This window comes from Crocodylus siamensis, chromosome 1 (assembly GCF_052110815.1).
Source record: "Crocodylus siamensis isolate JL-2025a chromosome 1, ASM5211081v1, whole genome shotgun sequence".
NCBI lineage: Eukaryota > Metazoa > Chordata > Crocodylia > Crocodylidae > Crocodylus > Crocodylus siamensis.
Window position 1 is genome coordinate 105,841,017 of NC_143395.1, and position 27,778 is coordinate 105,868,794.

General features: G+C 40.7%; 1 protein-coding gene across 4 annotated transcripts in view; it reads right to left on the reverse strand.

Annotated features, from left to right (window-relative positions):
* HBS1L (HBS1 like translational GTPase) overlaps positions 1–27,778 on the reverse strand; it is a 109,711-nt gene that overhangs the window by 16,351 nt on the left and 65,582 nt on the right. For all 4 annotated transcript variants that reach the window (XM_090039691.1, XM_090039699.1, XM_090039681.1 and 1 more), the window contains 4 exons: positions 16,756–16,864; positions 5,642–5,901; positions 4,982–5,147; positions 2,791–2,908 (listed from right to left, as the gene is read on the reverse strand). In XM_090039691.1, the coding sequence (XP_089895817.1) occupies positions 2,791–2,908; positions 4,982–5,147; positions 5,642–5,901; positions 16,756–16,864 (653 nt within the window). The remainder of the gene's footprint in view (positions 1–2,790; positions 2,909–4,981; positions 5,148–5,641; positions 5,902–16,755; positions 16,865–27,778) is intronic.

Below are 27,778 nucleotides of genomic sequence, written 5' to 3' on the forward strand. Positions count from 1 at the left end.
GGCTCTAGTCACTAATAGCTAAAAATTCCCCTTGCAGCTCTCAAGAAGAGGGACATGTCTCTACATTTCCTGGCCTCATCATCAAAGATGCAATGCCTGCTAGTAAGATGAATTTCCTTCAGAAGTACACCTACAGTCCTTTTAAAACATACTATAGTTGGAAGCTGAAAATGCATAAACTACTTCATTAGCACTGCATACTACAGGCCAGATCCTCACCTCTGATAATGCTGCTTTGCATAATGTAAAATGGCAGTTGGGGATTCCCCTGGCATAGCAAATCCCAGCTGATGTAAAGCCATCATAGCTCTTTCAGCCACCTTCTTCAACAGAGTCCCTTGTAGCACCTGACTGTGCCAATGAAAGTAGGAGGGTGCATGCAAAGAGCATGCTGTATTCCCTAACTGTCCCATTGGAGAACATTCACAATTCTAAATATGGGTTCGATTACAGCTAGATTGATCTGTCATAGCTGAAGAAATCGAGGGAAAAGTCTGCTCATCTATAGCGACAGAGAGCTAAGTGAAGGTAGAACTGAAAATCTGGGTTTCTGTATTCTTTTTATGTTAGTTGTAGAGACTACAAAATCAAATCAACAAACAGAGTTTTAAGAAAAACAGTGGTTAGGCACAGCATTTTCCAACATTTTTTAGGTTAATTTTTCAAAACGTATTTTTCAAAAAAATGTATTAGATGGCTGGGAATATGTATTTACACCTGTGTCATGTTAACAGGCAAGCCTAACAAACAGTACAGTTTAAGAATCCCTGGCTGTCCTATGGCTTAAATACAATCCCAAGATGTGGATTCTTACCCCAGACCTCTAAGCATGATTATGGGCAGCTCATTCTCCCCATGCTGTCATGTTTCCACCTGTCAAACTGATAACAGCTCTCACCCATTCTTGTAATGCATTTTAAGGTGCTTAAATACAAGGACCTCAGTGTTAGTCTGGAATAAGCATCATTGTAATAAACTGAATCTGTGAATGACTTTTCAAAGGAACTCATAGTAATCAAACTGTCCCAAAATTTGCTTCTTTTTTCTAGTTTTAGCTTTGGCAATGGCTTGGTAAGACTTTTCTGTAGGCCAGTATAGTTTCAGGCTCCCGGGACAACAAACTCACAAAAAAGTAACTTGGTTACTGTAGAATTAAAAGTAGGTCAAACATATAACAGGTTTTAATTTACAATGCCAGCAACTGAAGCAGTAAAAAGACAAAGGGCACACAGGGAAGAAGAAAGCCTTGAAAACCAAAATCAAATAAATTTTCAGCATATATAATAAGGCTACTTTTAATAGTTTTTGTAAAAAAAAAAAAAAAAAAGTCCACTTTTTTAAAGGAAAAAGTTATCCCACAAACATTTGGATTTTGATGTCCAGATAAACATATTACGCTCTTTCATTCCACTTGATTAGTAACTGATCTGTGCAAGAGACGCAGGGGCTTTAAGAATAATCTGACAAAATAAGTTTATAATTTGCAATTCTGAAGGGAAAGAAAATAACTGGAACTAATTCATCGATCACAGGCCAGTCTGGCATTCACTGTCATTCTGGGAATGTACCCTCTTAAGACTCTCCAAAAAAACTCTGACAAATAGAAGTTTTTTGCAGAAAACAACTGCCTTGGAGATCAAAGTCAGTCTATTTCAGACTGAAATGGGCACAACATTTGTTCTGAGCAGGCATTAATGACAAGCCCCTGCTGATAGCTCCCATTTTCATTTCAAGGGACATCCAGCTGGATGGGACAGGTGTGGCAGTATGTCAGATCATACTCTCTTGGGTTAGCCTGCAACTCATCTTATAATGCTTCAATAAACTATGGTCAATCCTTTTAATTTCATCCCAAAACCAATAGGAAGCCAGCTGTGATCCCAGAGTACAAGTGCCGTATGCTCCACAAAAGATGTACTTCCTACAAAGCGAACTGACACATTTCACACCAGTTTTGATCTCTAGATTTCCGCCTTACATGTATAATGTGTATGCAGAGTACAGACTTAAATTGAAAAATACACTGTCTGAATGGTTTTTGCTAAGTTCATGAAAAACTTTTAACAACTCCTTATCCCAAAAATCTTTTTTGGTAGCACTGACTGTTGACCAGCACATACTTACCAGAAGTGATTTTTTTAAAAACTATACAATTTTACTGCCACAAATGCAATAAACTTTCATATTACTTCATAGATAAGTGTAAAACCCTCTTTTCCCCACAAATCTGAATAACCAAACAGCCATCAAGAGAGATTTCCTTTAAAATTCCAAAAAAAAAAAAAAAAATGTTTTTTCTATTTAGAAAAAGCTGAACAAGTTTCAGTGTTCCTCAAAAAGTCTAAACGTTGCGTGAATTTTTCTTTCTAGAAGTTTTCCATAGGCTAACATGTACAGAATAAGGTTATATGTGCAATTTTTAGAATGGAACAGAAAACAGTTTACTATTCACAGATACTAGCACAGAGTAAGTACTATAAAACATGACATTTTGGGGAGTTGTTTAAAGGTTACATACAAAAAGCACAGAGGTGTTGGCCATGTTATATTGAAGTCAGGTTGATGGTAGGATATGTAAGGTGGCACTTAAGAAACTAACTGGTTCAGAGGGGCATGAGCTTTTGTGGACAACCACCTACTTACTTTATCAGATGCCTGCAAGCTACTTCATCAGATTCTTACTTATTTTAAAACTAGAATACTACATTATAAAATAAAACTATATTTTTTTTTAACTTTTCATATTTGATGAGTGCAAACAGTAGAATATGGTTAAGTGACATTTGTTACCTGTGCAGCTCCAGTGATCATATTTGGGATGAAATCTTTATGGCCCGGAGCATCCATCAACGTAATAACTTTTGTCTTTGTCTCAAATTTCGTCATACCCACATCCATTGTTACTCCCCTTAAATAAAACACACGTAATAGACCATTACAACTGCTTGAAAAGTTAACAACATGTACAAAATGCAGTATTAAAACAACAATATTAGCTAAATCCTACATTGTGGCTCTGACAGATTTGACCTGTACTAACCTGTAATTCTCCTGGCTCTGACAGAAAATAATTTGGCCACTTCTATTGTGAAAGTATTTTTCAATACTATAGAAAGAAACTATTTTTCTATATCCATACATGATTTTCAACTTTAAAAAGTTAAGGTTACTGAGAGAGGTGTTACTTTCATTCCTTCTCCTGTGCTTTTTTTCTTAAGTGAAGAGAGAAAACAAAATCTAGTTCTACATAAGGCAAGTGGAAATTTGCATATATATATAGAATAATGGTATGCAGTAAGATTATGTCCTTCTGCTATAATTCAAGGACAAGTAGCAAAGTTTAGTATTTACACTATTTAAGTGCTCTGCAACTGCCACTTTAGTTAAGTCATCCCCCAATTCTGCAAATTGAAGCATCAAATCAACAAAACCAAAGCCAATGAAAATGTAACTACAGCAAGAAGATCGTCTACCTGTAAATGTTCCCATTCTCAGGTTCCTATTCTGATTCAGGATCAACAGCACAGTCCCTGGAGTTTATTCCAAGTGTGACTAAACAGCCTTCCAAGGATATTATGTGCCCTACCCACTGTTTCCTTGCAGCACCAAATGGCAAAAGAAACATCACACAACTCAAACAACAGCTTCTAAATACTGTAATGTAAAATATACCATTGAAAGTCTAGAAGGACAAAAATATTCAAAAAGTGTTTCATTTAACACATTAAAACAGATTATTAGTCTTACTTTCAGAAGTAAACAAACTGTTTCCATAGCATAAGTCCTTTACTTGAACAATCCTTTAGTGTTCAGTAACAAATTGAAATGCTTTATAAAGCAGACTGCGTCAATTCCCTCTTCAAGATTTGAAATTCTAGGATTGTACAAGTATTTGATAAAACTGTTTTCAGGTTTTCAACTGTGATTCAGTCCTTTTTAGTTTATTTGCCTTTACACTCACAGGTCTGTTGTGTATAAGTGGCCTATGTCTAAGTCTAACTTTAGGTCTGAATGCTGTAGGAGTGTTTAAACACATTTGTGTTAAAAGAAACCCTATGTTCTCTGCAACCCACTGCACCCCACCCCCACATTCTTCTGTATCAGTTTACTTTTTCAAGGTTATCTGTGCATCCAGAGCAGCTTGAATACCATGATACCATGGGCTATGAGTATACCATAAAATACAATTACATTAGATAAATAAACTTCTCCCTGTGGTTTCAAATGAAACCCAAGATACTAAAGAATATCAGAAAAACTGTGGTAGGCTATTAAATGCCATCTTGTTACAAACAGAGGGCCAGTGCCCATGGATCCAGTCTTTACTATTTTTGCTTTCTAGCTATCTTCATCACTTCAACATAAGACACTTTAAAATACAGTTAACAAAATTAATACATATTATATAGCAAGCTAACATGCTACTGCCAGATGCTAGTGTGCTATACAATTAATTTACTGAGAGTAAATTAGATATTTCATCTGAGTCATATGTAATGAACCAAAAAATTTCATCTTCCTTAAATTCCTTCACTTGCCCTGATTACTTGGTTCATAAAAACTGCCAGCTCTTCAAAGGGAGGATTTTACCAAAGGGCACATCTGCTCTATAGTCTGCAACATAGTACAAACAGACTAAATTCTGCAGCATAGAGCCCCATGCTGCCACAGCTAAGTACTTTTGGTGCCTGAGCTAACCTATTTAAAGTCAGCATAGGTATTGCTAGCCCCACTGCAGTCTATAGCAGAATCCAAAAGGATTTCCAACTTCTCTGCTCAATTTCACACAACTAAGCTAGAATCCTTACTGTCCTTTGAGTGATGTGTATCTATCTATAGAAAATGTAATATTTCCTAGGAAATGTTTTATTCTTAACACTTTTAATGTACTCATAACATAACAATTAATTGAATAATATTTCCTAACAGAGTTGTTCTAGCAGAGAGAATGTTAATTCACACTATAAGGCAAATTGCTTACCTTTCTCTTTCTTCTCCAGTTTCATCCAAGACCCATGCATAGGCAAATGAAGCTTTTCCAGCCTTTTTAGATTCCTGTTCATATTTGTGCATAGTTCTTTTGTTCACATTTCCCAGAAGGTAGAGTAAATGACCCATTAGAGTACTTTTGCCTGCATCAACATGACCTAAAGAGGAAAAGAAACATTGGAGCAATGTCACTTTTTCATATATTAGCTATATAGTTAGGAAATTAATACACCAGTGCATATGAAATGTAGTGCACTAAAAGGTTGGGGTTTTTTTCCATATTCCTGCAATTCACAGAACTACTATATATAGTATCAAGGCAGAGAAACACATAATTTCAGTAAGACTAACATGACAAACACCTCTGTACCATCAAAGTTACTCTAGAAAGGATAATGCTTTAAAAGATTAATCCAAATCAAAGTGCATTTTCTTTTGCTTTGAGAAGGAAAAGAGTAGTAGCAGAAGGCCAGTTTAGCATGCTAGTCTAATTAAGATTGAAAGTGGGTCCTTCTGAATAGCAATGGCCAAGCAGATGGGCTTGAGAGCAAGGAACACATTTGCTTCTCTATCACTTCCACATTTAACCAGCACAGATTCTTGAATGTTCGAGCTGGCCTAAAGATTTTTTTTTTTTTTTTAAGGGCATTACCTATTACCACCAAATTCAGCAGTTGCTTTCCTCCTTGCCTCTTCTCCAGTTCTGCTTTCACATCTATTTGTTGTTTCATCTTGCTAGACTTTTTCACTGGAGTAGGTGCTGCACTCTGCTCTTCTGACACCTGTGTTGTTTGGGATGAAAGAGCTGATTTTGAGACCGTCTCAACTAACCCAGAAGTAACACTGGTATCTTCAGATGATGGTCTTTTTTGAGATGCGGTAGCACCATGGCCATTCTCTTCAGCAACCACACTACAGAAAACAAACAGAAAACAAGGATTACAGGAGTGCCAGCAGCAGAGAAAGAAGGGAGTTTCTCTTTACTTAACCTCCAAGCCTTCAAATTAAAAATCTCTGATAAATAGTAAAAGACTGTTAACATGGAAGTGATAAGCAACTGGACACAAACCACATAGTTACAGACTCTGAATATCCTGCCTGAAAACAGCCTGTAGAAAAGCAAGATAAGGAAGTATCCCATAAAATATGTAAAATTCAGATAGACAAGAACCTCTTTACAGCCAGTTCCTTGATGGAAAGGCAAGGGACAGTTATAAAGAGTAGTTCCTGAGGTTTTATATTCATTGAAAAGTTAACGTAGGCTTTTAACCTGAGTGCTGTGCATGAATGGGAGCTGACTTGAGGACAACTCTCACTCGAGTGTAGTGGTGCTTCCCGACTGGCCCATCCTGGGGTACAGACTGGAACTCAAGTGCTGCTTAAATAGGTGCTGGTAGCCCATCCACTTTGTAGTGTGAATACAGATTAGCCATTTAAGTGCTGAGTGTCCTCTAAGGGATGATGGTGGTAGCCATGTTGGTCTAAGGACATAGGCAGACAAGGTTCTTTGGGTAAATCTGATATCTTCTATTAGACTAACTAAAATAGTTGAGAAAATTTTTCTTTGCAGAAGTAGCATCCTCTAAAGCTTTTGTCTAATTCCCCCTGCATGTTCAAGTTAGACAAGCTTTCCCTTCTACAACTGTCTCAGAAAAACTAAAAGAAAATCAGAGTAGTTCAATTTATGGCACTGCAAAGAGATTGAGTCATACTCTGAAGTCCCAGCATATCACTTGTGTGAGAAGACTGGCAGCAGTTAAATAGGCATGATTAAGTATAGCTTTGCAGTATGGTTATTCACACACCAGCTAGGCTAAGTGTAATGTTCACCCCCTCAGAGACCAATCGTGTAAGTTAATACTGCAGTCAAGAAAGTCACTGCAGTGTCTAGCAATTAACAAAGTACAAGTGGTTGTTTGCCTCGTTCATGTTGTTTATGGTTTAATAGGATTACTTGCATGACTCAAAATTTAACGACCGGATCACAAAAAAAGAACTAGATAAATTAATTTCCAACGTTACCTAAGCAATGGCTTCTTTACCAGCATTTTTTTTGGCTTTGTATAGTTATAATTCTTTAATCCTACATAAGCAATTTTAAGAGATCCTAATTAAGCAGAAGGCCAGCAGTTCTGAAATTTTATTAAAACACGTTCTTGTCAGGTTCCCTCTACTCGTGCAGTTAAAGACACGACCGGATCTAATGTATGATTCACACAATCATGCCTCCTGCCATGCCACCTGTGCATGGCAGGAGGCACAACTGGGACTGCATGTTAGATCTTACTGTATCTTATTGCTGGAGCAGGGGGAGTCTGATCCTGGGCTCCCCCTGCATCGGCAGTAAGTAGGCACCCATGGCTGGGAGCCCCCCTTTGCTGAGGAGCTCCCAGCCATGGGGACCATACACAGTTGGGACCCAGAGCCCATTTTGAAACACAGAGATGCTGAATACATGAGGTGCTGCAGCATGCTGGAGCATAATTGGAATGCTCCAGCAGACTCAATTAATCAGAACGTGTTAGAGCACATGTAAAGTGCCCCTATTGACTACGATAATACCAGATAGTTTCAAACCTTTGCTAAATTCCAACATAGATTTCTAAATGTTTTTGAACTTCCAGCACATGGAATAATAATAATTTAAAAAAATACAAGTACCAAATAACAGCTTTTGAAGGAAAAATCTTAAACATGGAGGGGGAAAAACCAATTCAGACTTTGCTGAGAATGGTCTGTCACTGAATTTTATTCACTGGATTGTATTTTCCAAAAATGCCAGTATGCTTTTAATAAAATAAAGCTAGAAAATTTTATTGTAGTATTCCTCAAAAAGTAGAACAATGTTAATAAAATGTAGAAGACTAGAAGCAGATGCTCAAATTTGCTTGGACACAGATTCTGTGAATAATCAGTAGCAAGTGGGGAGATGTGTCACTACCTTTTAAAAATATGGTTCCCTCTCCAACTCAACCCACCACTGTTGTAATGTTTATGAACACATGTGCTAAGGACAGCAGATTTAAAACAGCAAAAAAACAAAAGAAAGTTTTACAGGTAATGAAACACCTTAAGAGTTCAGGATTATCTGGACTTTTATCTTGCTATGCCTAAAATTGACTGCACAGTCCTGAGTACATTGCATATCTTCTCAGCCCTCCATCTGAAAAATTGGGATATTTCCCATAATTCATATCATTACAGCGCTGTCAAATTCATGGAATTAATGGGAACTGCTCAGTTACTATGGTGATGATCACTACAGATAAAACTAAACACTGAAAAAAAATGTCTCATTAATAAAAGTTTCCATGTTGGCTAACGCTCTGACCCTCAAAAACCTACTGATCTAGTTTAAATGCATGTAAACTTGGCTGGGCTCCACTGCAAGGCAGAACTGCACACAGCTAGGTAGGAATAAAAGCACAATATGACAGTACTACACTATGATAACCCAAATAATATAAATTGCACTGGACAATTACTGCACTTAAAAATATGGTGAAGCAAAGAATTACATCTCTAGTTACTGTATCTGCACACACTCTGCTTTGCTTCCAATCCCAGAGCTTTTTGCAACTTTTTTTTTGGTTGGTTTTTTTTTTTTTTTTTTTTTTTTGCATGCTAGTTCAGCCATGTATGCTTTATTTTACTAAAAAATAATTTACATTAGTGCCTAGTCTACCATTTGGGACATTTTTTTCCTTCTTGGTGGGAAACACTGTCAAAACAATTAGCATGTCAGATTTAAACTATGATAGTTTTGGTTCAAAACCATCTTTCCTACTGTCAGTTTAGAAATGAATTTACTTCATAAACAGAAGACAGATACCAAAAAGGACATAACTAATAAGAAAGGTTTCTGAGAACCTGAGCAGTAGATTTAAAATGTTTCAAGTCAGAAAGTAGGCCAAATCAGTTTTCATTTCATAGTCTTACATTATTTAAGATGTTTAAATGTTCATACATATTTTACTTTGGGTCAAGTTTTTTCCATTAAAATTCTCTCTCATTTTCTTAATTGTTTTATCAGATACATTGTATTATATATTCACTAATTTTAGCAATGAGTACTTTCAGATTAAAACATATGGCTTGCACATATTTGAAAGCACGTATATAATTTTTCATTCTCAAAGTCTGGCTCTTGAAACCTCATGACGATTAAAAACCTGGAGAGAAGTACCTGTATACGAACAAAGGTCAAACTTGTCTTTGTGGATGACAAGCCACTTTCCTCCCCCCCTTTCATTGTCAGTTTATTGAAAACAAAAGTCAAGAACCTATGTGAAACTGCAATTAAAGTGAGCCAGAAAAAAAATTAATCAGAAGTTTGTCTGCTGTTTTTCAAAATGCATTCCATAAAGACTGTCATACCAAGACTGCCCAAACACCTTGCAAAGCCAAAACAACAAAGCATCTGGAGAAACAGACTTGAAAAGGATAGGAAGCTTCTCATTTGTTTATTTGGTTACTTAGATTTAAATGTTTCTAGAGTCTATTCCTCAGTATCACTTCTCTATTGCTGTACATTAATTATAGAATATTTTTCAGAAATTACTAAATCTTAACTACTTACCTGAGAACTAACAGCCATTTTACATGGTGGTTTTTTCTATGCATATCTAAGTTTTAAATATTCTTTCTATCCCACCCTGTCCACTAAACAAGCAAACAGGACTCTGTGAATACCACCTCAAAACCTGAGAACTCGATATCCCAATAATCACCACTTCCCTGCTCAAACATCAACACAAGCAAACCCATCTGGCAATGCCAACTACCCCTCCCAACCACCACTCTCATCCAGCAGTGCAATTGAAGGCACCACATTGTATAATCCATTTCATACACATATTAAACTCATCTTAAAAGAAGTTAGGTTCTTTGGAAAGCTGTTAAATACCTGATTACTTTTGTGTTCATGAACTTTTTTTTCAAATTTCCAGTCTAAATTTTTTCATGTCTAGTTTATACCCATTTGTCTGAATGCCAACATTGTCCTTAAGCTTAAATAGTTTTAAGCCTTCCCTGGTCTCCCCTTCCCCAAAGCATTTAATTGAATAACAGGAAAACAGAGCTAGAAGGAACCACAAGAGGTCATCCATGTAACTTCCTGCTCAAGGAAGGATCATCCTGCTCAAGCCCACCCCAGGCAAGTATTTCTCTTCTCCTAAAAGCTTCCAGTAACTGAGATTTCACAACCCCCCAAGGTAATCTGTTCCAAAACTTCACCACCCTCAAAGATAGAAAATTCTTACTAATTTTCCTTTTTGTAATTTAAAAGCATTACTGCTTGTCCTGTTCCATGTGGAAAAAAATAGCTGATCACCATCATCTTTATAAGAACCCTTGTTGTACTGGAAGACTAATCAGTCCTGTCCCCCCAAGTCTTTTGTTCTCCAAACTGACTACATCCAGTTGTAACAATTCTCTCCATATGCTGCTTTCTAGACCACTAATACAAGTTTGCTACTCTCCTCTCAACTCTGTCCATTTGCTCCACATCTTTCATGAAGTGAAGTGCCCAAAACTGGAAACAGTATTCCAAATGAGGTGCCACTACTGTTGAACAGCGTGAAAAGATCACAGCACTCCTGCTAATTAACAGCATATTAGTACACATTGTTGGCAATAATATTACACTGTTGAACTGTATTCATTTTGCAAGCCACTGTAACACTCAGGTCCTTTTCTCTAATACTGCAGCCTAGGTCATTCCCCATTTTGTATTTTGCATTTGATTGCTCTTCCCTAAATGCAGTACATTGCAAATTTATTTCAGATCATTTATCCAATCTCTGAAGGTCATTATGAATCCTGATCCTGTCCTGCAAAAGTATGTGCCACTCCATCCAATTGGTGTAACCTGCAAATGTATTGCACGTATACTCAATTCTTTGAAGTCATTAAGATAATGAAAAGTACCTAACCTAGGGCATACATCTGAAGGACTTGGATTGATACCTTCTCTTGCTTTTATATTATATTGCTTTTAATATTAACTGTGACACACATGCCACCAGTTGGTCATTCATGCGCTAAAAACTTTAAAGCAATACTTTGAAGCTCAAGCTTACGGCCCCCACAGGTCAGATGAGTAGTGTGAAGCCAGTCCACAAGTCAGATAGAGCCCCCCCGTGCCAGGATCAGGCCCTAGGGCCTGGAACCACCCCCTCATGGCCTCCATATGCCAGGATTGGGCTTTGGGGAGCCAGCAATGCCCCTGGGCACTGGTATCAGATGCCTTATCCCAAGCACAGGACCTAAAGCCCCTCACAGGTCCGAAAATTTGGCAGCAGAGCAGTGGTGCCCTTGCTCCCGCACGGCCAAATATCTAGATATGTGGAGAGCCCTGTAGAAACCCCTGCTTCAATATCTTTCCAGGTATCAAAATTCAAGCGACTGATCTGCAATTCTATCCCTTTCCTCCTTTTAAAAATGGCCAGTAGGCTTCTCCAGTCTTCTTGGATCTCAAATAACCTCTGAAATTACCTCAGCCACTTTCTTGAGTACTCTAGGGAGAACTTCATACAACCCAGCTGATTCAAAAACATCCAGCTGGTCTAAATCACCTGATCCATTCTTTCCCTACCTTAGGCTGATTATCTGCTCCCCTGATCTTGCTGCTGACTGTACTTGTGATCTAACAGTTGACCTTTGAGTTGACCTTTCTGGGAGGCGAAGAGTGAAGTAAAAAAAAAAGCCTTTGCTTTGCTCAGCTAAAGAGCAAACCAAGCCCTCCTCACATCCTCTCATAAAATAATTTTCTTGTTTTGGCCTTCCCTGGTCTCCCCCATGGGCTCGATGAGTGACAGGGGGCCAGTCTAGGCCCACAAACCTCCTCCCCCAGCACAGTGGTGCCCGCTCTGGGATGTGTACTCTGTGCCCACTTAAGTCAATCTGGAAGCCATGCTGCATGCAGCACTTGCAGATACCACATGCAGCACAAGTCCTGCACAGGCTGAAGCAAGTACTGCTTGTGGCGCTGTCCCGGAGTGCTGGGGCACGCACCATGTGCTGCGCAGTCTGGCAGGGGTGGGCACTATGTTCAGCGCAGTTGCCCTTCTGGCCAGACTGTGCTGCATGTACAGATCCCAGACCAGTTGCAGCAGCCAACAGATCCAGGTATGCTGATGGATGGAAAGGAGGAAGATGTCTGTGGGCCAAATCCAGCCCATGGACTGCCCCGTGCCACAGGGACACACCATGCCCAATATGAGTCTGATCAGACCCAGGGGCAGCACCCTGGGCTGGACAGCAGGGCTCTGCCGGCCTGATCCAACCTGTAGACCAGATGTTTGATATACCCTGCTCTATAAAGTCTAATGCAGCTTGACTTTGGCAATTTTTATTATATCCTTGCACTTCTAAATCTCTGAAAGAGAGCATTCTTTCCTGATCAATCCTTTCTTCCAGTTTTTGTAGACACCATACTTACTCAAATCTAAATCAATTCTGAATTTAAGACAACACCCCAATAATCAGATTCTATATACAGAAAACTTATAAGTTGTTATAATTTTTCCAAGGCTCTGTTCCCTACTGGAGCATAGTATGTGGAAGTTCAGTCCTTTCCAGGCCATGCAGCAGTGTCAGTGCTGTTAACTGGCCAAGCAGGCAATGCAATGGTGTCAGCAGTACTGACTGGCCATGCAGGAGACAGTTTCCATGTGCTAATGCCTGGGAGGCAATCCAGGCAGAGCTGGAGCCAAGCTGCACCTGACAGTAAAGGGGAGGGGAAAGCTACAGCGGGCAAGTCAAGGGGGCCAGGAGGCTACTGTGGATCTGACTCTGGCCCTAACCTAGGCTCAGGGCTAGTTAAGAGTCACAGCAACTGCCTGCCCTGCCCCTCCTGGGGGAAAAAAAAACCTGCCTTAGATTTGAGTTAATACAGTACTCTGTTTATTCCTAATATCCTTCCTGGGGTGCTCATGCATAAAGGTGAGCATTAGCATCTTTGTTGGAAGAAATAACAGGCTGCCTCCACACTGCATGCAGAGACACCGTGTAGCCATTGTTCAGCTTATATTAAAAGGCAAACCAAGTTCCAATTTTTTATATTAAGCAATAAAATATACTTCTAAAATGTATGTCTTTTAAATTGTGGGCACATAAATTTAAAAGACAAATCTCTCTGCTGGACCCTGAAAAACGAGCATAGACGGCTTTATCACTTAGATATCTGCTTCTCCCTCACTACCCCCCTCCTCTCTCTTTTTTTAGAAACTTTTACTCAGAGCAATGGGTGTTACCACTTCCCATACAGAACCACAAACTATAACAGGTGCCATAGTAAACACCAGAGATGAAGGATATCCTGTGACTACTGAAGTCAATGGGAGTTTTACCAGCAAGTTCAGTGGAGACAGGATTTTGCCTGGAGTCACTGCTTATTATAAACACAACTGTCTCTGACCAACTGCATTTCATAGTCACCACAACAACACTGGCAAAATTTTGAAAGGCTCACAAGTTGTTGACCTATTACCTGGACAAGGGAGAAGAGATTGGTGTCATATATCTTGACTTCAAAAAAGCCTTTGATCTGGTATCCCACAGTTGATCCTGCCTTTTAGCAAAACTGGCCAATTGTGGCCGTGGGTCCACCACAATCCGTTGGCTGGGAAATTGGCTCAATGGTGGACTTAGAGGGTGGTAATTGATGGAAGTCAATCATGTCCTGTGTGTCCTGTGACCAGTGGGGTCCTCCCAAGGCTCTGTCCTTGGACCCATATTGTTCCACATCTTCATTAATGATGTGGACTTTGGAGACAGAAGCGGACTGGCCAAGTTTGCCAATGACACCAAACTTCGGGGCAAAGTATCCACACCAGAAGACAGGCGGGCGATCCAGGCAGACCTGGACAGGCTCAGCAAATGGGCGGATGAGAACCTGATGGTGTTTAACAGCAAAAAATGCAAGGTTCTCCACGTTGGGAAGAAAAACCTGCAGCATCCTTACAGGCTCAGCAGTGTTACACTGGCTAGCACTACGGAAGAAAGAGACTTGGGGGTCATCATTGACCACAAGATGAACATGAGCCTGCAATGTGATGCTGCAGCTAGTAAAGCAACCAAAACGCTGGCTTGCATCCATAGATGCTTCTCAAGCAAATCCCGGGATGTCATGCCCCCCTTGTACTTGGTCTTGGTAAGGCCGCAGCTGGAGTATTGTGTCCAGTTTTGGGCTCCACAATTCAAAAAGGATGTGGAAAAGCTTGAGAAAGTCCAAAGAAGAGTCACGCACATGATCAGAGGTCAGGAAAACAGATCTTATGATGACAGGCTGAGAGCCATGGGGCTCTTTAGCCTGGAAAAGCACAGGCTCAGGGGTGATCTGATGGCCACCTGTAAGTCAGGGGTGACCACCAGTACCTGGGAGAACCTTTTTTCACCAGAGCGCCCCAAGGGATGACGAGGTCGAACGGTCATAAACTACTACAAGACCGTTTCAGGCTGGACATAAGGAAGAATTTCTTTACTGTCCAAGACCCCAAGGTCTGGAACAGTCTGCCACTGGAGGTGGTTCAAGCACCTACACTGAACACCTTCAAGAGGAAATTGGATGCTTATCTTGCTGGGATCCTATGACCTCAGTTGAGTTCCTGCCCTGTGGGCAGGGGGCTGGACTCGATGATCTCCCGAGGTCCCTTCCAACCCTAATGTCTATGAAATCTATGAAGTTACAATTTACCTCAGACAAATAGCTACAAGAAGTCATTACTATCCAATGACTATTCAGTAATCTGTATTAAATGACAGTTTCATGAGATCTGGGGCCCCATGAGCTGCTGCCACATTACAAAACCACTATCAAAAAAGATATGCATTGTCCTTAGATACCCCAGGGGATTGAAAATGCCATAACAGGATTGCCAACTTTCTTTACAGTCTCAACAGCAGCACCTAAAAGACAGAATGAACCTGAAGAATGGTCCTCTTCCTCCTAAAAATGTTCTCTCCAGATCAAGGTTGTATACAATGATGAGCTTTGTGCAGTGATGAGCTGTAGGGAGAAGCTTGTAATTGTTGCTGCTTCTAAGGGCCTTGAAGACACTTAAAACACTGCTATAATTTTTTCTGTGAAATTTAGGATTACTCCTAGACTGATGCAGGCTTCTGAAAGGGGGGCACAGATAGCGTGACACATCATAACATAATACAATGCATATTTTTCTCACCTTCTGCTGAGTACCCCCTGAAGCCTACACGTACCCCCGGTTGCAAACCCCTGGGCTACAGGCATAGAGCTATTTTAGTAACATTCAACCTATCTGGCTTGACTACTCCCCAGTGCCTCCCCTCCCAAAAACAAACCCAAAGCTGACCTCCACCTGGCAACATACAAAAATAGTTGGGGTCAAGGGAGAACTCACTTCAGCTGCTTGCAGCACCTCTACCTGGGGAGATCAACCTCTCCGGATCTGCCCATGTCCAGCTTTATGCCACCCTGGTTGCACCACTGATTCAACCTCCCACGTCCTTCACCATCTGCTGCAATGACTACCTCACCACTGCAACTCCCTTCTGCTTCTGACCAGTATCCAACCGTACAGACAAGCCCTGCCTCTCCCCAGCCTTTTTCTGGTTTGTTGTAGGTTTCAATGCCCTAGAAACAAAGACATCTAGTTCCTAGGTAAGGAACACCTTTCATGGGGAAGGTTACAGGGTGAGAAGAAACATTATTCAGAGCAGATAACAGACAGAATAATTGTAGAAGAAGGAACAGACAATTAGCAGATCAAGGATTTTTGACACCTAAGGAGTGAAGAAATTAGCAGGAATTGAGCAAATAATAATGAGCCATTTAGTCAACTAACAACTGGATATGCCTAAATAGAAAATCTGGCTATCCTTGCCAGTCAGTTTGTTTTAAATTTTGAGTGGACTGAGTGAAAAAGGGAGAGTGTGAATATACTACCTACCCCCAGGTCTTCCCCTGGGACTACTGTTGATGAAAACTAATGGCCCATGTAATTTTCTCATAGTTCAATTTCATTCTTTCTTTATTCCTGATATAGCTCTAATATCAAATCTTCCATTTCTTTTTTTAATGCAAAAGAGGAAGAATGGAAGATCTTATGTTACAATGTATGGCACTTAGCATGACAGCTATTTGTATTCAGGGCTAATGCTGTGAATTCTCAAATTATTTTCATAATTCTGTCTTCTAACCTATTCAGTCTTGATCTTACGAAAGGAAAGACTGCTTCTGCTCAACAACTCCTAATTTAACTTGAGCTTCCAGTTTTGTCCATTCATGGTAAGTACAAAAAAAGGGCAAATTCTGTTCTTAGCTAGTTACATAAAATACGTCAATGGAAGCTTCATTAGCACTGAACAGAATTTAGCCCAGAATTATTTTTTTACCTGCATATATTATTTCATCTAGTACATCTTCCAATAAACAACCTACTATAGTTTCAAGTGACTTGCCTCATAACTCCCTTTAGAATATTAAATTTAAAGCGAACTAAACTCCACAGAGATTTTCAGCATTCTACGAAGCGGATGCTTAAACAAATTTGTCTAGCTGATCTATCCGCACTATTCATAGTGAAAGGATTTGTTAAACTCGCAATGTAAGGTGCCATCTTCTGAAAGTAATTATGAGTCAAAAAAGAAGCCAAAATGGTTAGCTTTGTAGAGTGTACATTAAAAACCTCTGTAAAAATAGAAGAAAAAAAAAGAACACTTGCTACAGGTGCACCAGGCTGAAAGAAGAGCTGTTGAAGTACCTTGATGTACGAAGACTTGGCTTACCATGGAACTTCAAATCCCATAGACTGTTTCTTTCCGGACACAGTCATTTTGGCAACTTTTCGAACAACTTCAGATTCAATTCTGGTGGACTGGGACTCCCTTGATTTTCCTAGCAATGGGAGGGAAAAAAAGGGTAAATTTGTAAATTAGTAGGAACTAGCATCTGTAACATAAAAGATTTAGTAAATTATATTCTAAATATGATCCACTTTGTCAGCTCAGTGACTGACAACCATCTACAATAAACGCAATTTCCTCCAGCATCTAATACATATGAATATTAACAAATGGATTATTAGCAAAAACTTGCATTTCTCCCCCAATCTGGAAGAATATTACCATTAAAAAGCCATGCTATTTGTTTTGCTTTTTCCAACAGGTAGAGGATTATGTTGCCAGAGATGGTGGAGAATAAATAAAAAGGAGAATCTGTAGCTGATTCACAGGCTGGTTGAGTTAATTTATTCTTGTTTAATTTCAGGGTTGTTTTTTTAAAGGTAACTCGGCAGTTCATGCTGCTGCAAGATATATTGGGTACTGCTACCAGGAGCACAGAGATGAGCATCGGCTGCAAAGCCTACCCAAGAAGCAATTACGCCTACACTGTATTCTGTACAGGAGTAGCTATACTGCTAGCTGTCATTCAGCTAGCTAGTTTAAATCTAATTCATGTCTGCCTGCATGAACAGGAGTCACAATAGGACTGCAGTGGAACACCTTCAGAGGCAGGGCAGCTATACTATACAGATGTGCATTTGTACTTTTACTATTACTTAAATAACTATACAAGGTTTTATTTTGAACTGAAAGAAATGGGCTTCTTTGGATTTTAAAAAACCTAACAAAATTATACTCTAATTTTGGAAAGCTGTACCAAAGGTGACTTCTCCGAAAAGCATATCTAAAAATTAAAACAACCTCTCTCATGAACATTCTATCCAATCTTAAGAGAAAAAAATAAAAGAAATGGTCATCAAGTCCAGTGATCAGCCGCAATGATAACTGATGTCACTTTCTATTAAATTGATTTATTCACCTTGGAATAGAAGGGATGGTATATATCAAAGCAAACAGTAGTTGCCGGGTTTTCTTGTTTTCTGGAATTTTTAAAAATCTTTTCATATAGAAAGACACCACATGTAGGAACTAAACTGGAAAAATACTTTAAACAAACATATTCTAAAAAAAAAAAAGTAATTCTAATTTTCAGTACCATCTAAATATTGTTCACTATTGAACAAATACTTCAATTATTCCCCCTTATTACTGCATAGAGTAGAGTCATTTGATTCTACCCCTCCACAGTAAAATTTTTATAAACTAAATCTTAAAAACTACATTATCAAATTGCTGTTGCATATATATTGTGGTCAAGGCATCTAAAGATATGTTTCAGGTGAGGAAACAGAATACCGCAGATAACTTGATAATAGAGATCAAGCTCAGAGATCACATGCCTTATGTTTTAACAATCCCAAAGTGAATCCAGAATGATTAAATAATGAATCTCTCCATCTCCCTTAACTTAACTTTCCCCTTCTGTAAAATAGGGAAAATGATATTCATCCCTATCTGTAGAGTGCAACAGAAAAAATAGTCTGTATAAACTAAATATTTCTGATATTAAAATCAGGACGCTACAGACCAGTCAGCCTCACACCTCAGTCCCTGGAAAAATCATGGAGCAGATTCTCAAGGAATCCATTTCTAAGCACTTGGAAAAGAAAAAGTTGATTAGGAACAATCAGCATGGATTCACAAAGGGCAAGTCAGACCAACTTGATTCTCTTCTATGAGATGACTGGCTCTGTGGATGTAGGGAGACTGGTGGATGTGGCGTACCTTGATTTTAGCAAGGATTTTGATACAGTTTCCCACAACATTCTCACAGGTAAGCTAAGGAAGTATGGGCTAAGTGAATGGACTGTAAGGTGGATAGAAAACTGATTGGAGCATCAGGCTCAGAGTGTAGTAATCAACGGCTCAATGTCTAGTTGGCAGCTGCTATAGTGGAGTGCCCCAGGGATCGGTTCTGGGGCTGCTTTTGTTCAATGTCTTCATCAACTACCTGGACGATGGCAGACAGTGCACCCTCAGCAAGTTTGCAGATGACACCAAGCTGGAGGATAGCGCTAGGACTCAGAGTGACTTAGACAAATTGGAGGACTGGGCCAAAAGAAATCGCATGAAGTTCAACAAGCTGAAGTTCATCATTAGATGCAGGGGTAGCAGTGGATATAGTCTTCCTGGACTTCCGGAAGGCTTTTGACACTGTCTCTCACCCCGTTCTCATTAAGAAACTGGGGGGCTGTGGGGTAGACACCCACACAGTCAAATGGGTCGCCAACTGGCTGGAGGGCCGCACCCAGAGGCTGGTAGTGGATGGGTCCTTCTCAACCTGGAAGGACATGGGCAGTGGGGTTCCACAGGGCTCGGTCCTCGGGCCCGCACTGTTCAACATCTTCATCAGCGATTTGGATGAGGAGGTAAAAAGCACCCTGTTCAAATTTGCTGATGACACTAAGATGTGGGGGGACGTGGGCACACTGGAAGGATGCAACAGGCTACAATCAGACCTGGACAGGTTACAAGGGTGAGCAGACGAGAACAGGATGGGTTTCAACACAGACAAGTGCAAGGTGATGCACCTCGGGAGAAACAACCAGCACCATACATACAGGTTAGGAAACTCCCCTCTTGTCAGCCCGGAGGCGGAAAAGGATCTTGGGGTCATCACTGACTCCAAGATGAACAAGGGCCAGCAGTGTGGAGAGCCAGTTAGGAAGGCCAACCGCACCTTGTCATGCATCCACAGATGCATCTCAAGCAGGTCCAAAGAGGTGATCCTCCCCCTCTATGCGGCACTGGTCAGGCCGCAGCTGGAGTACTGCGTCCAGTTCTGGGTACCACACTTCAAGAGGGATGTCGACAGCATGGAGAGGGTCCAGAGGAGGGCCACTCGTATGATCAGGAGACAACAGGGCAGGCCCTATGAGGAGAGGCTACGGGACCTGAACCTGTTCAACCTCCAAAAGAGAAGGCTGAGGGGGGATCTTGTGGCCTGTTATAAGCTAGTAAGGGGGGATCAGCAGGCATTGAGGGAGTCAGTGTTCCCCCGAGCACCGCCAGGAGTGACCAGGAATAACGGTCACAAGCTGGCAGAGGGTAGATGTAGGCTAGATATCAGGAGGCGCTACTTCACAGTCAGGGCGGCTAGGGTCTGGAACCAGCTTCCAAGAGAAGTGGTGCAGGCTCCTACCCTGGGGGTGTTTAAGAGGAGGTTAGATGAACATCTTGCTGGGGTCGTTTGACCCCAGTATTCTTTCCTGCCATGGCAGGGGGTCAGACTAGATGATCTGCTCAGGTCTCTTCCGACCCTAGAAACTATGAAACTATGAAACAAGGACAAGTGCAAAGTCCTGCACTTTGGATGGAACAGTCCCATGCACCGGTACAGGCTGGGGACTAACTGGCTGGGCAGCAGCTCTTCAGAAAAGGACCTGGGGGTTACAGTGGACAAAAAGCTGAATATGAGCCAGCGATGTGCCCTTGTGCCCACCTCCCCCACTGTGTACCCCAGTGCTGGGTCTGGGCCATGGCTGTGGCCGCAAGTACAGCAACCACCTGCCCACCCCCACCTTGTACTTAAATCCAAGACAAGGGGCATTCCCTCAATATTAAATGGAAAGAAAACCTCATCTTGGATTTGAGTAAATACAGTAGTACAAAAGTACACCATTAACTTCCAGATCTAACTCTTTGAGCTGATCTCTAGCTGAATAAAATCATTGTGAAATTGCAAAATGCAAAATCAAGATGATTATGGAGTGATTCTAGTCCTACACACCTACAAGAGAGTACTAGAAACTGTACTAGGAGAACACTAATAAAGCCCTTGAAGGGAGGTCAGATTACAACCCACATCATAGTTGCATGAACCTTACTCTCCCGCACGCAATCAGTATAATATAAGTTTATGATCCATCTTGCAATGTATTAAGGATAGAAGCACATGCTACATATCTGAAAATCAGGAGTCCTGAGTCTGAAAAAAAAATCTACAGAAAACATTTCAAATCATTTAATGAAATCTGCTACTTAAGATTTCAATGGTCTCTACATAAAGCACTGCTTTTTGACTATGGCCCAAGACTAAAGACTACCTTAGTCTCTGTGTAAATTGAATTCCCTGAATGTGTGTAACATTTTCTGAGAAAGCCAACCAAATTATCTTCAAATACAATAAACTTCTCACTCTTCTTTGATAAATATCTTTCAGAGACAGACAGATAATTCATTAAAATTACGTCACTGACAAATTTAGTGTTATGTACTTCCACTTCAGCAGTATAGGGTAAGCACTCAAATTACATGAAATAAAAACATAAAAAACAGAAATCAAATTAGGCAGTTAAGGTTAATATGAGTTCTTAGGAAAAATATGTATGTGGGAAATAAGGACTAAAAAAGACTTCAACTGAAGCATAAATGTTCACAATTTTGCAATGCAGCATAGTAAACTGAATTTAAATTTAGAGAACAGAAGAAAAATGTTGGATAAAGAAAAACAAAATATAAATGATAGACGGAATGACGTAAGGAAAGATGGCTATTGATTAGTTCCCAAAAACTACAAAAATACTCCAATCATGTCAGTCTTTAACCTAAAAAACAAAAAACAGATATAATATAGTCTAGCTACAAGAAACTGGATAGAAGCCCATAAACATACAAATTTAACTGCTTGCACATACAGATGCAACTGAAATGCACTAATTAGTTTATTAATTCTATTAATCATGGATCAGCACCAAGAAATGTAAACGTCAGCTATTTATATGCACATTATATAATAAATGGGGCAATCCCAGCCTGAATTCTTTTTGGAAAGTTTCTCAGTTGCCATCACTACAATTAAGTGTTAGCCAAAACTCTTCCAGCTCAGTATAAATAAAATGGTCCATCTTCTGCCCAAGACAAAGACTCAGAGAACAGATAGTATTGTATTGTGCTCAAAGCCCAATACATTTCAACTCTTATCAGACTAAGGGTGGAGAGGAAATAACCTCCACTGAAAGTGTCTGACCATATTCATTTCTTTTCTACATCAAAATGGTATCTCCAGGTCTCCAGACATTCAGAATTGTTGTGGTAGACATAATCCAAACTATTCAGCACATCAAAAGCCAAAGACAAATATTTAACTTGCACCCAGAACAAACAGGAAACCAGTGCACATTACAGAACCCAGCTTTAATGCAATTTCTAAAAGAACATCTGAAAGATGCATTACCCAGCAGGTACAGTTTCCAAATGTTCTTTGGTGTAGCAGTCCCCTTTAAAGCATGTTTTGTAGCAATAACTTCAATATGATGAAGATACTGAGAAACGTGGTAGGTCAGTACACATCTGAAGAAAAAGAATGCAACTTTCTTACCAATAAAGGGGGGAAAACTAAGCACTTTTGGAAGCCACTGCTACTTGGACATCACGAAGCATGTGTGGAGCCACGTGGGTCCAGGTTGAAAACACGAGCAACTAACTGAGAGCATAACCCCTCAACCAAGGGAACTGAGTTGCAAATTCCTGAAGGGAAAAACTGAAAATTCCCTCCATAAACAGCCCCAATATCCCCCTGTTAAACCAAAGGTTTCTGACAACCAAATCATGCGAGATCATGAATGGACCAAATATATGCTGTATTAACTCGAATCCAAGACAAGGTTTTCCCCCAGATTAACATGAGGGAGGGAGAAAAAAAATACAGATTTCAGTACCGGGGCAAGCAGTGACTCAGCTTCAGCTCTGGCCCTGGGCCCAGAGCCAAACCTGAGCCAGTCTGTCCCAGGCTGGAATGGCTCATACAATAGGGGAAGGAGCTCATGGAGGGGGAGGTTGCATGGTGGGGGTAAAGTGTGTGTGGCTTGTGGGTAGTGTGGCTTGTGGGTAGTGCAGGGGAGACAGGGAAGTTTGCTATGCCCATTTTGCAACCTGCCCCCCCACCACCACCCCCACTGTTTACCTTCATTTCCATTCCAACCTGGCCAGGTTCAGAGCTGCTGCCTCTGCTTCTGGGTGGCTAGGCTGGGCCAGGGCCACTGCAACAGAAGGTAAGTGAAAAGGTGGTCTAGATAGCCAGGGGAGCCGGGGGTGAGGAGGCAGGCACTGGGAAGGGGAGGGAAGGGACAGAGGACAGACAGCAGGGGGGCAAGCACAGGGGTAGGGGCAAGCAGTGGGGGGAAGGCACCTGGGACAAGCAGCACAGGGGCAGGCACAGGCAGGGAGCAGGGTGCGGGGGAACAAGGGCTGGATGGCCTGGGAGCCAGACACAGGCATGAGGGGGCACGCCCTTACCCCCTGCCACTGTTTTCTCTGCCATAGCAGTAGGAGGTGAAAATTTAAGATGACCCTCCAATAACTGGATATATACATGGAAAATTATAAACACATTTATAATTTTCCATGTAAAGAGTGTGCGTAATACATTACACACTGAATTTAAAACCAGATAGAGGATTATAAACTATAGGTAATGGAAACTGCTGGAAATTTGGATTGAGGGTAAAATACCCACTTTTGAGAAGAGGGAAATATATGCATGTTTCCAGAATAATATATGAGGGCGCATGGCTGACGACATACAAAATATTATACACACACTCAAGTCTCAGCAAAAGAAACATGAAGGCTATCAGTTAACTGAATCAAAATCATTCATATAGTACATATTCTCAAATTAGAAGAGTCAGGAGGGCACACACATCTTTGTCCTTCTCAAGTGGTTAAAACAATGCAAATTCATTTTAATTTTAGGAAACATACACATACATCATCGTCACTACCACCACCTGAAAGTGTAACATTAAAATCTATTTAAAAAAAGTTAAAAAGCAGTGATCATACCAATCATTCTCCATATGATAAGCAATGTTTTTCCTTAAAAATAAAGAGTGCTCCATATTGCAAACTATGAAATTGATTAAATTCAGCCAATCCTGTAAAATAATTTGCCTATATTGGCCAAATAAGGTAGGGAGTAGGTGGGTGTGTGTGTACAGTTGCTTCCCAAGAAAGCAATCAGCACCAAGCCAGGAGATACTGCCAACCAGGTCAGCACTAAAGGTGCTTAAAAAACAATACCCCACCAGCAGCATTTTACTTTAAACTCTGCGTATTCCTGCACTGAGTCCGGCACATGACCAGAAGCAGCAACATGTTACTTCAACCTGGCTCGCTCAATGTCTGTAAAGATCAGGCACTTTAGTAGGGCATTTTTGGCACTTTTATCCAACAGCTGATTGAATCAACTTCAGTTAAAAGCTCCAAAAAGCCCTGACAAAGCCCCCAGTCTTTATAGACACTGCAGAGCCAGGTTGAAGTAATGTGCTGCTTATTCCAGTAAAGAGCACTTTTTTTTGTTTTTTTATTTTTTTAAGCTCTGCAACCAGCAGATGCTGAAGTAAGCTCCAACACCCTCTGGTGCAAAAAAGGCTGAAACATCCCGCACTGTTTAACATCTTCATCAGCGAGAGGGTTGAAAGCACATTGTCCAAGTTTGCTGACGACACTAAGATGTGGGGCACACTTGAAGGCAGAGAGATGCCACAACTAGATTTAGACAGACTACAAAAGTGGGCAGATGAGAACATGATGGGATTCAATGAAGATAAATGCAGGGTGCTGCACCATGGGAGAAGGAATCCACAGCACACATACAGGCTGGGGAGTTCCCCTCTTGAAAGCACAGAGGCGGAAAGGGATCTTGGAGTCATTGGCTCCAAGATGAACATGAGCTGCCAATGCCAGACCGCAGCCAGCAAGACCAGCCATACCTTGTCATGCATCCAAAGATGCATCTCAAGTAGGTCCAGAAAGGTGATCCTCCCCCTCTACATGACTTTGGTCAGGCCACAGTTGGAGTACTGCACCCAGTACTGGGCACCGCACTTAAAAAAGGGATGTGGCCAGCCTGGAAAGAGTTCAGAGGAGGGCCACCCACTTGGTGAGAGGGCAGCAGGACAGGCCCTATGAGAAGAGACTGAGGGACCTGAACCTGTTCAGCCTCAGCAAGAGGAGGCTAAGGGGGGACCTGGTGGCTGCCTACAAACTCATCAGGGGAGATCAAAAGCAAATACGAAGAGCCCTATTCTCCCCAGCACCACCTGGGGTGATGAGGAACAATGGTAATAAGCTGACGGAGAACAGATTTAGGTTAGAGATCAGGAGGCAATATTACGGTTAGGGTGTCCAGAATCTGAAACCAACTTTCTAGGGAAGTGGTCCTTGCCCCTACCTTGGGCAAATTCAAAAAGAGGTTAGATCATCAACTGTCTGGGGTCTTGTGACCCCAGCATTCATTCCTGCCTGTAGCAAGGGGTCAGGCTAGATGATCTGTTCAGGTCCCTCCTGACCCTAGCTACCATGAAACCACTATGAACCTTTTTGTGTGGGTGTGGCCCTTTAAAAAAAAAAAAAGAAAACCAGCTGGCTGTTCCTTCTGAAGGGATCTGGCACCTAGAGATATTGCAATATTAGCCCAGCACCTTTAAAGTGTCTGGCGCTGTGGCACATACGTTTGTATGAAATGGTGAAATGTGCCACGGTGCACTTTTGAACTAAAATATACCGAAACACACCACCACCATTTTCTGTGTGCAGATGCACATTTCGGCACTCATACAACTGCACACGACACAGCACAGTGCACGTCAGCCTGCATGCAGAGCAGACTCGATTAATCAAGCCTGTGCCAACACATGAGATTACCAGTGCGTTGCACCACGAAAAGGTATGTGTATAAATGCCCACTGTGAAAAACAATATTGAATATATTTAGACTTCTTCCTCTTCATTCCCACATCTGAACAGCATCTGCCTTTGCCATTTCCCATGATTCCTGCTTCTTCACTAACCTTTAATATCTGGCAAAAATCACCAAACCTCTACGTAGATGAGAGGCTCTGCTGCTCCCTCTCTGAGTCCATTGCACATGATCAGTCTGGCCCCATGGCTCACCTGCATATAAATTTTTGGAGGAGCCCAGAACTCAAGACAAAAGCACCCAGTTCCAGTCATGAATAGCGAGGGACTAATTAGCAAATGGATCCATTGGGGGTGGGGGGGAGTATTGGGGGGTATTTAGAGTACACACACCTACTGAAAAATGCTGGGCTTGAAATGTTGTTGACTCTTTTTGGCTCCAGGCCACTGAATTATATGATAAATCATGAGCCTTTGGGCTCTGGATGAATATCATGCATAATTTATACTATGTATAAGTAGGTACAACAGTGCTACTTAAAAGCGTGCTTATGGAGTATCTGTGCCTAAACTTGCAATAGTTTGCAACAACAACAAAAAACAAAAAAAGGGTAAAGTGCATCAATTCTGGATAAACTAAGTACCATATATATCTACCTGTAGTAATCTGCATATAGGAATGTTTATTTCAAGTCCTTGCTTCCAAATTTGCCACTTACTTCCACATGCTCAGGGAGAGCAGTGTCTGATAATAAAGGGGGGAAGAGGGGCTTCAGAGGGAAGATGCTAAGGAGGACAGAGGTCAAAGGGACCATTTGACCCCCGACGTTTATTTTCCCTGCTGTAGTAGTAAGAGGGGAACAAATTCAAGGCAAACCTCCAATAATTAGATTCTATACCTGGAAAATTATAACATATATATATTTTCCATATAAAGAATCTAATTACTGGGGGGGCATCTAATATTCAGGGTAATCTTATATTGAGTAAGTGTGGTATTACTTTGGAAACATACATATATTTCCTTCTTCTCAAAGTTGGGTATTTTACTCTCAGCCAAAAGTTTCCAGCAGCTTCCATTACCTTTTGCTTATAATCCTCTATCTAGTTTTAAATTCAGTATGCAGCATTGATGATAAACTTAATCTGAATTAATTTTTTCCAAGTGAGAATTCACAAGGTACTATCAGATGCTTTGTATAAGGAGTTTGGAGGGGTAACTGTGGAATTGCTGATGTATAGTTTATCTACCATAATTGACATCTGATGGGAGCACAGCTACGTATTCTTGGTGCCAAGGCAATTTCACAATAAGAAGTAACATTTGCGTTTTACTTTTTAAAAGTGTAACGTGTGTCATCAGAGAAGACTGAGCTACAGGTCAAAAGGTGGAGTGTGTGTAGAAGAGACAGCCTTCAGTGGGACTAATTCAGTAATCACCATATGATGATGTTATAACAGTAAGGAGTTCTGGTGAGGGATACAACTTAAGAAAAGCAAAATTATTGTAAAAATATTACCGTTGCTTAAAAAAAAACCCTTAAAACTAAAAGATAATTATACGCTGTTCCCCAGTAGCAGATCTTCAGGTGTTAAGAATATGATGGATGACACACTACCAATTCAAAGTCTAAAGGAGGGAACACAAATGAGCTCTTTGATGAGGATATTTGGCTGTAGAATTCCTTACCATCAGAGATCAGGCCAGTTCCAAGCCTTGCAGGGTTTTGCATTGTGATACAAGTCATTCCCTGCCTTCTACTGGGCTTCAGACTAACACAGCAAACTATGATTCACAAGTCATTCCTGTTGGTAGGATTTTTTCTAGTAGCCTCCATGGAATGACCCTGGATGTTAGCTTCAAAAGTAAACTCATTATATCAACTAGTCAGAAGTTTCTTTATAGTAGAAGCTGTTTTAAATATACACAAAACTAGACAAAAAAAATCCACCTTGGTAATGCTATGAGTACTTAGTATCTTTTCCCAGTGTTTACAAGTGACATTTCAATAGGTTGTCAGAAGATCTGAAATAAGGCAAAGCCTCGCTGGAACTAATTATTCAGCTGAGTTTCTTTCAAGGCCAAACAGGCTACTTGCCTAAAAAAGAAGAAAACAATTTTTTTTGAACTGGGCTCTAAAGTGTCTGTATAGATCAGGCACATCAGCAGGGTTTTTTGGCACTTCTAGCTAAAGCTGATTCAATCAGCTATTAGATAAAAGTGCAAAAAAGCCCCAATAAAGCATCTGATCAATACAGACGC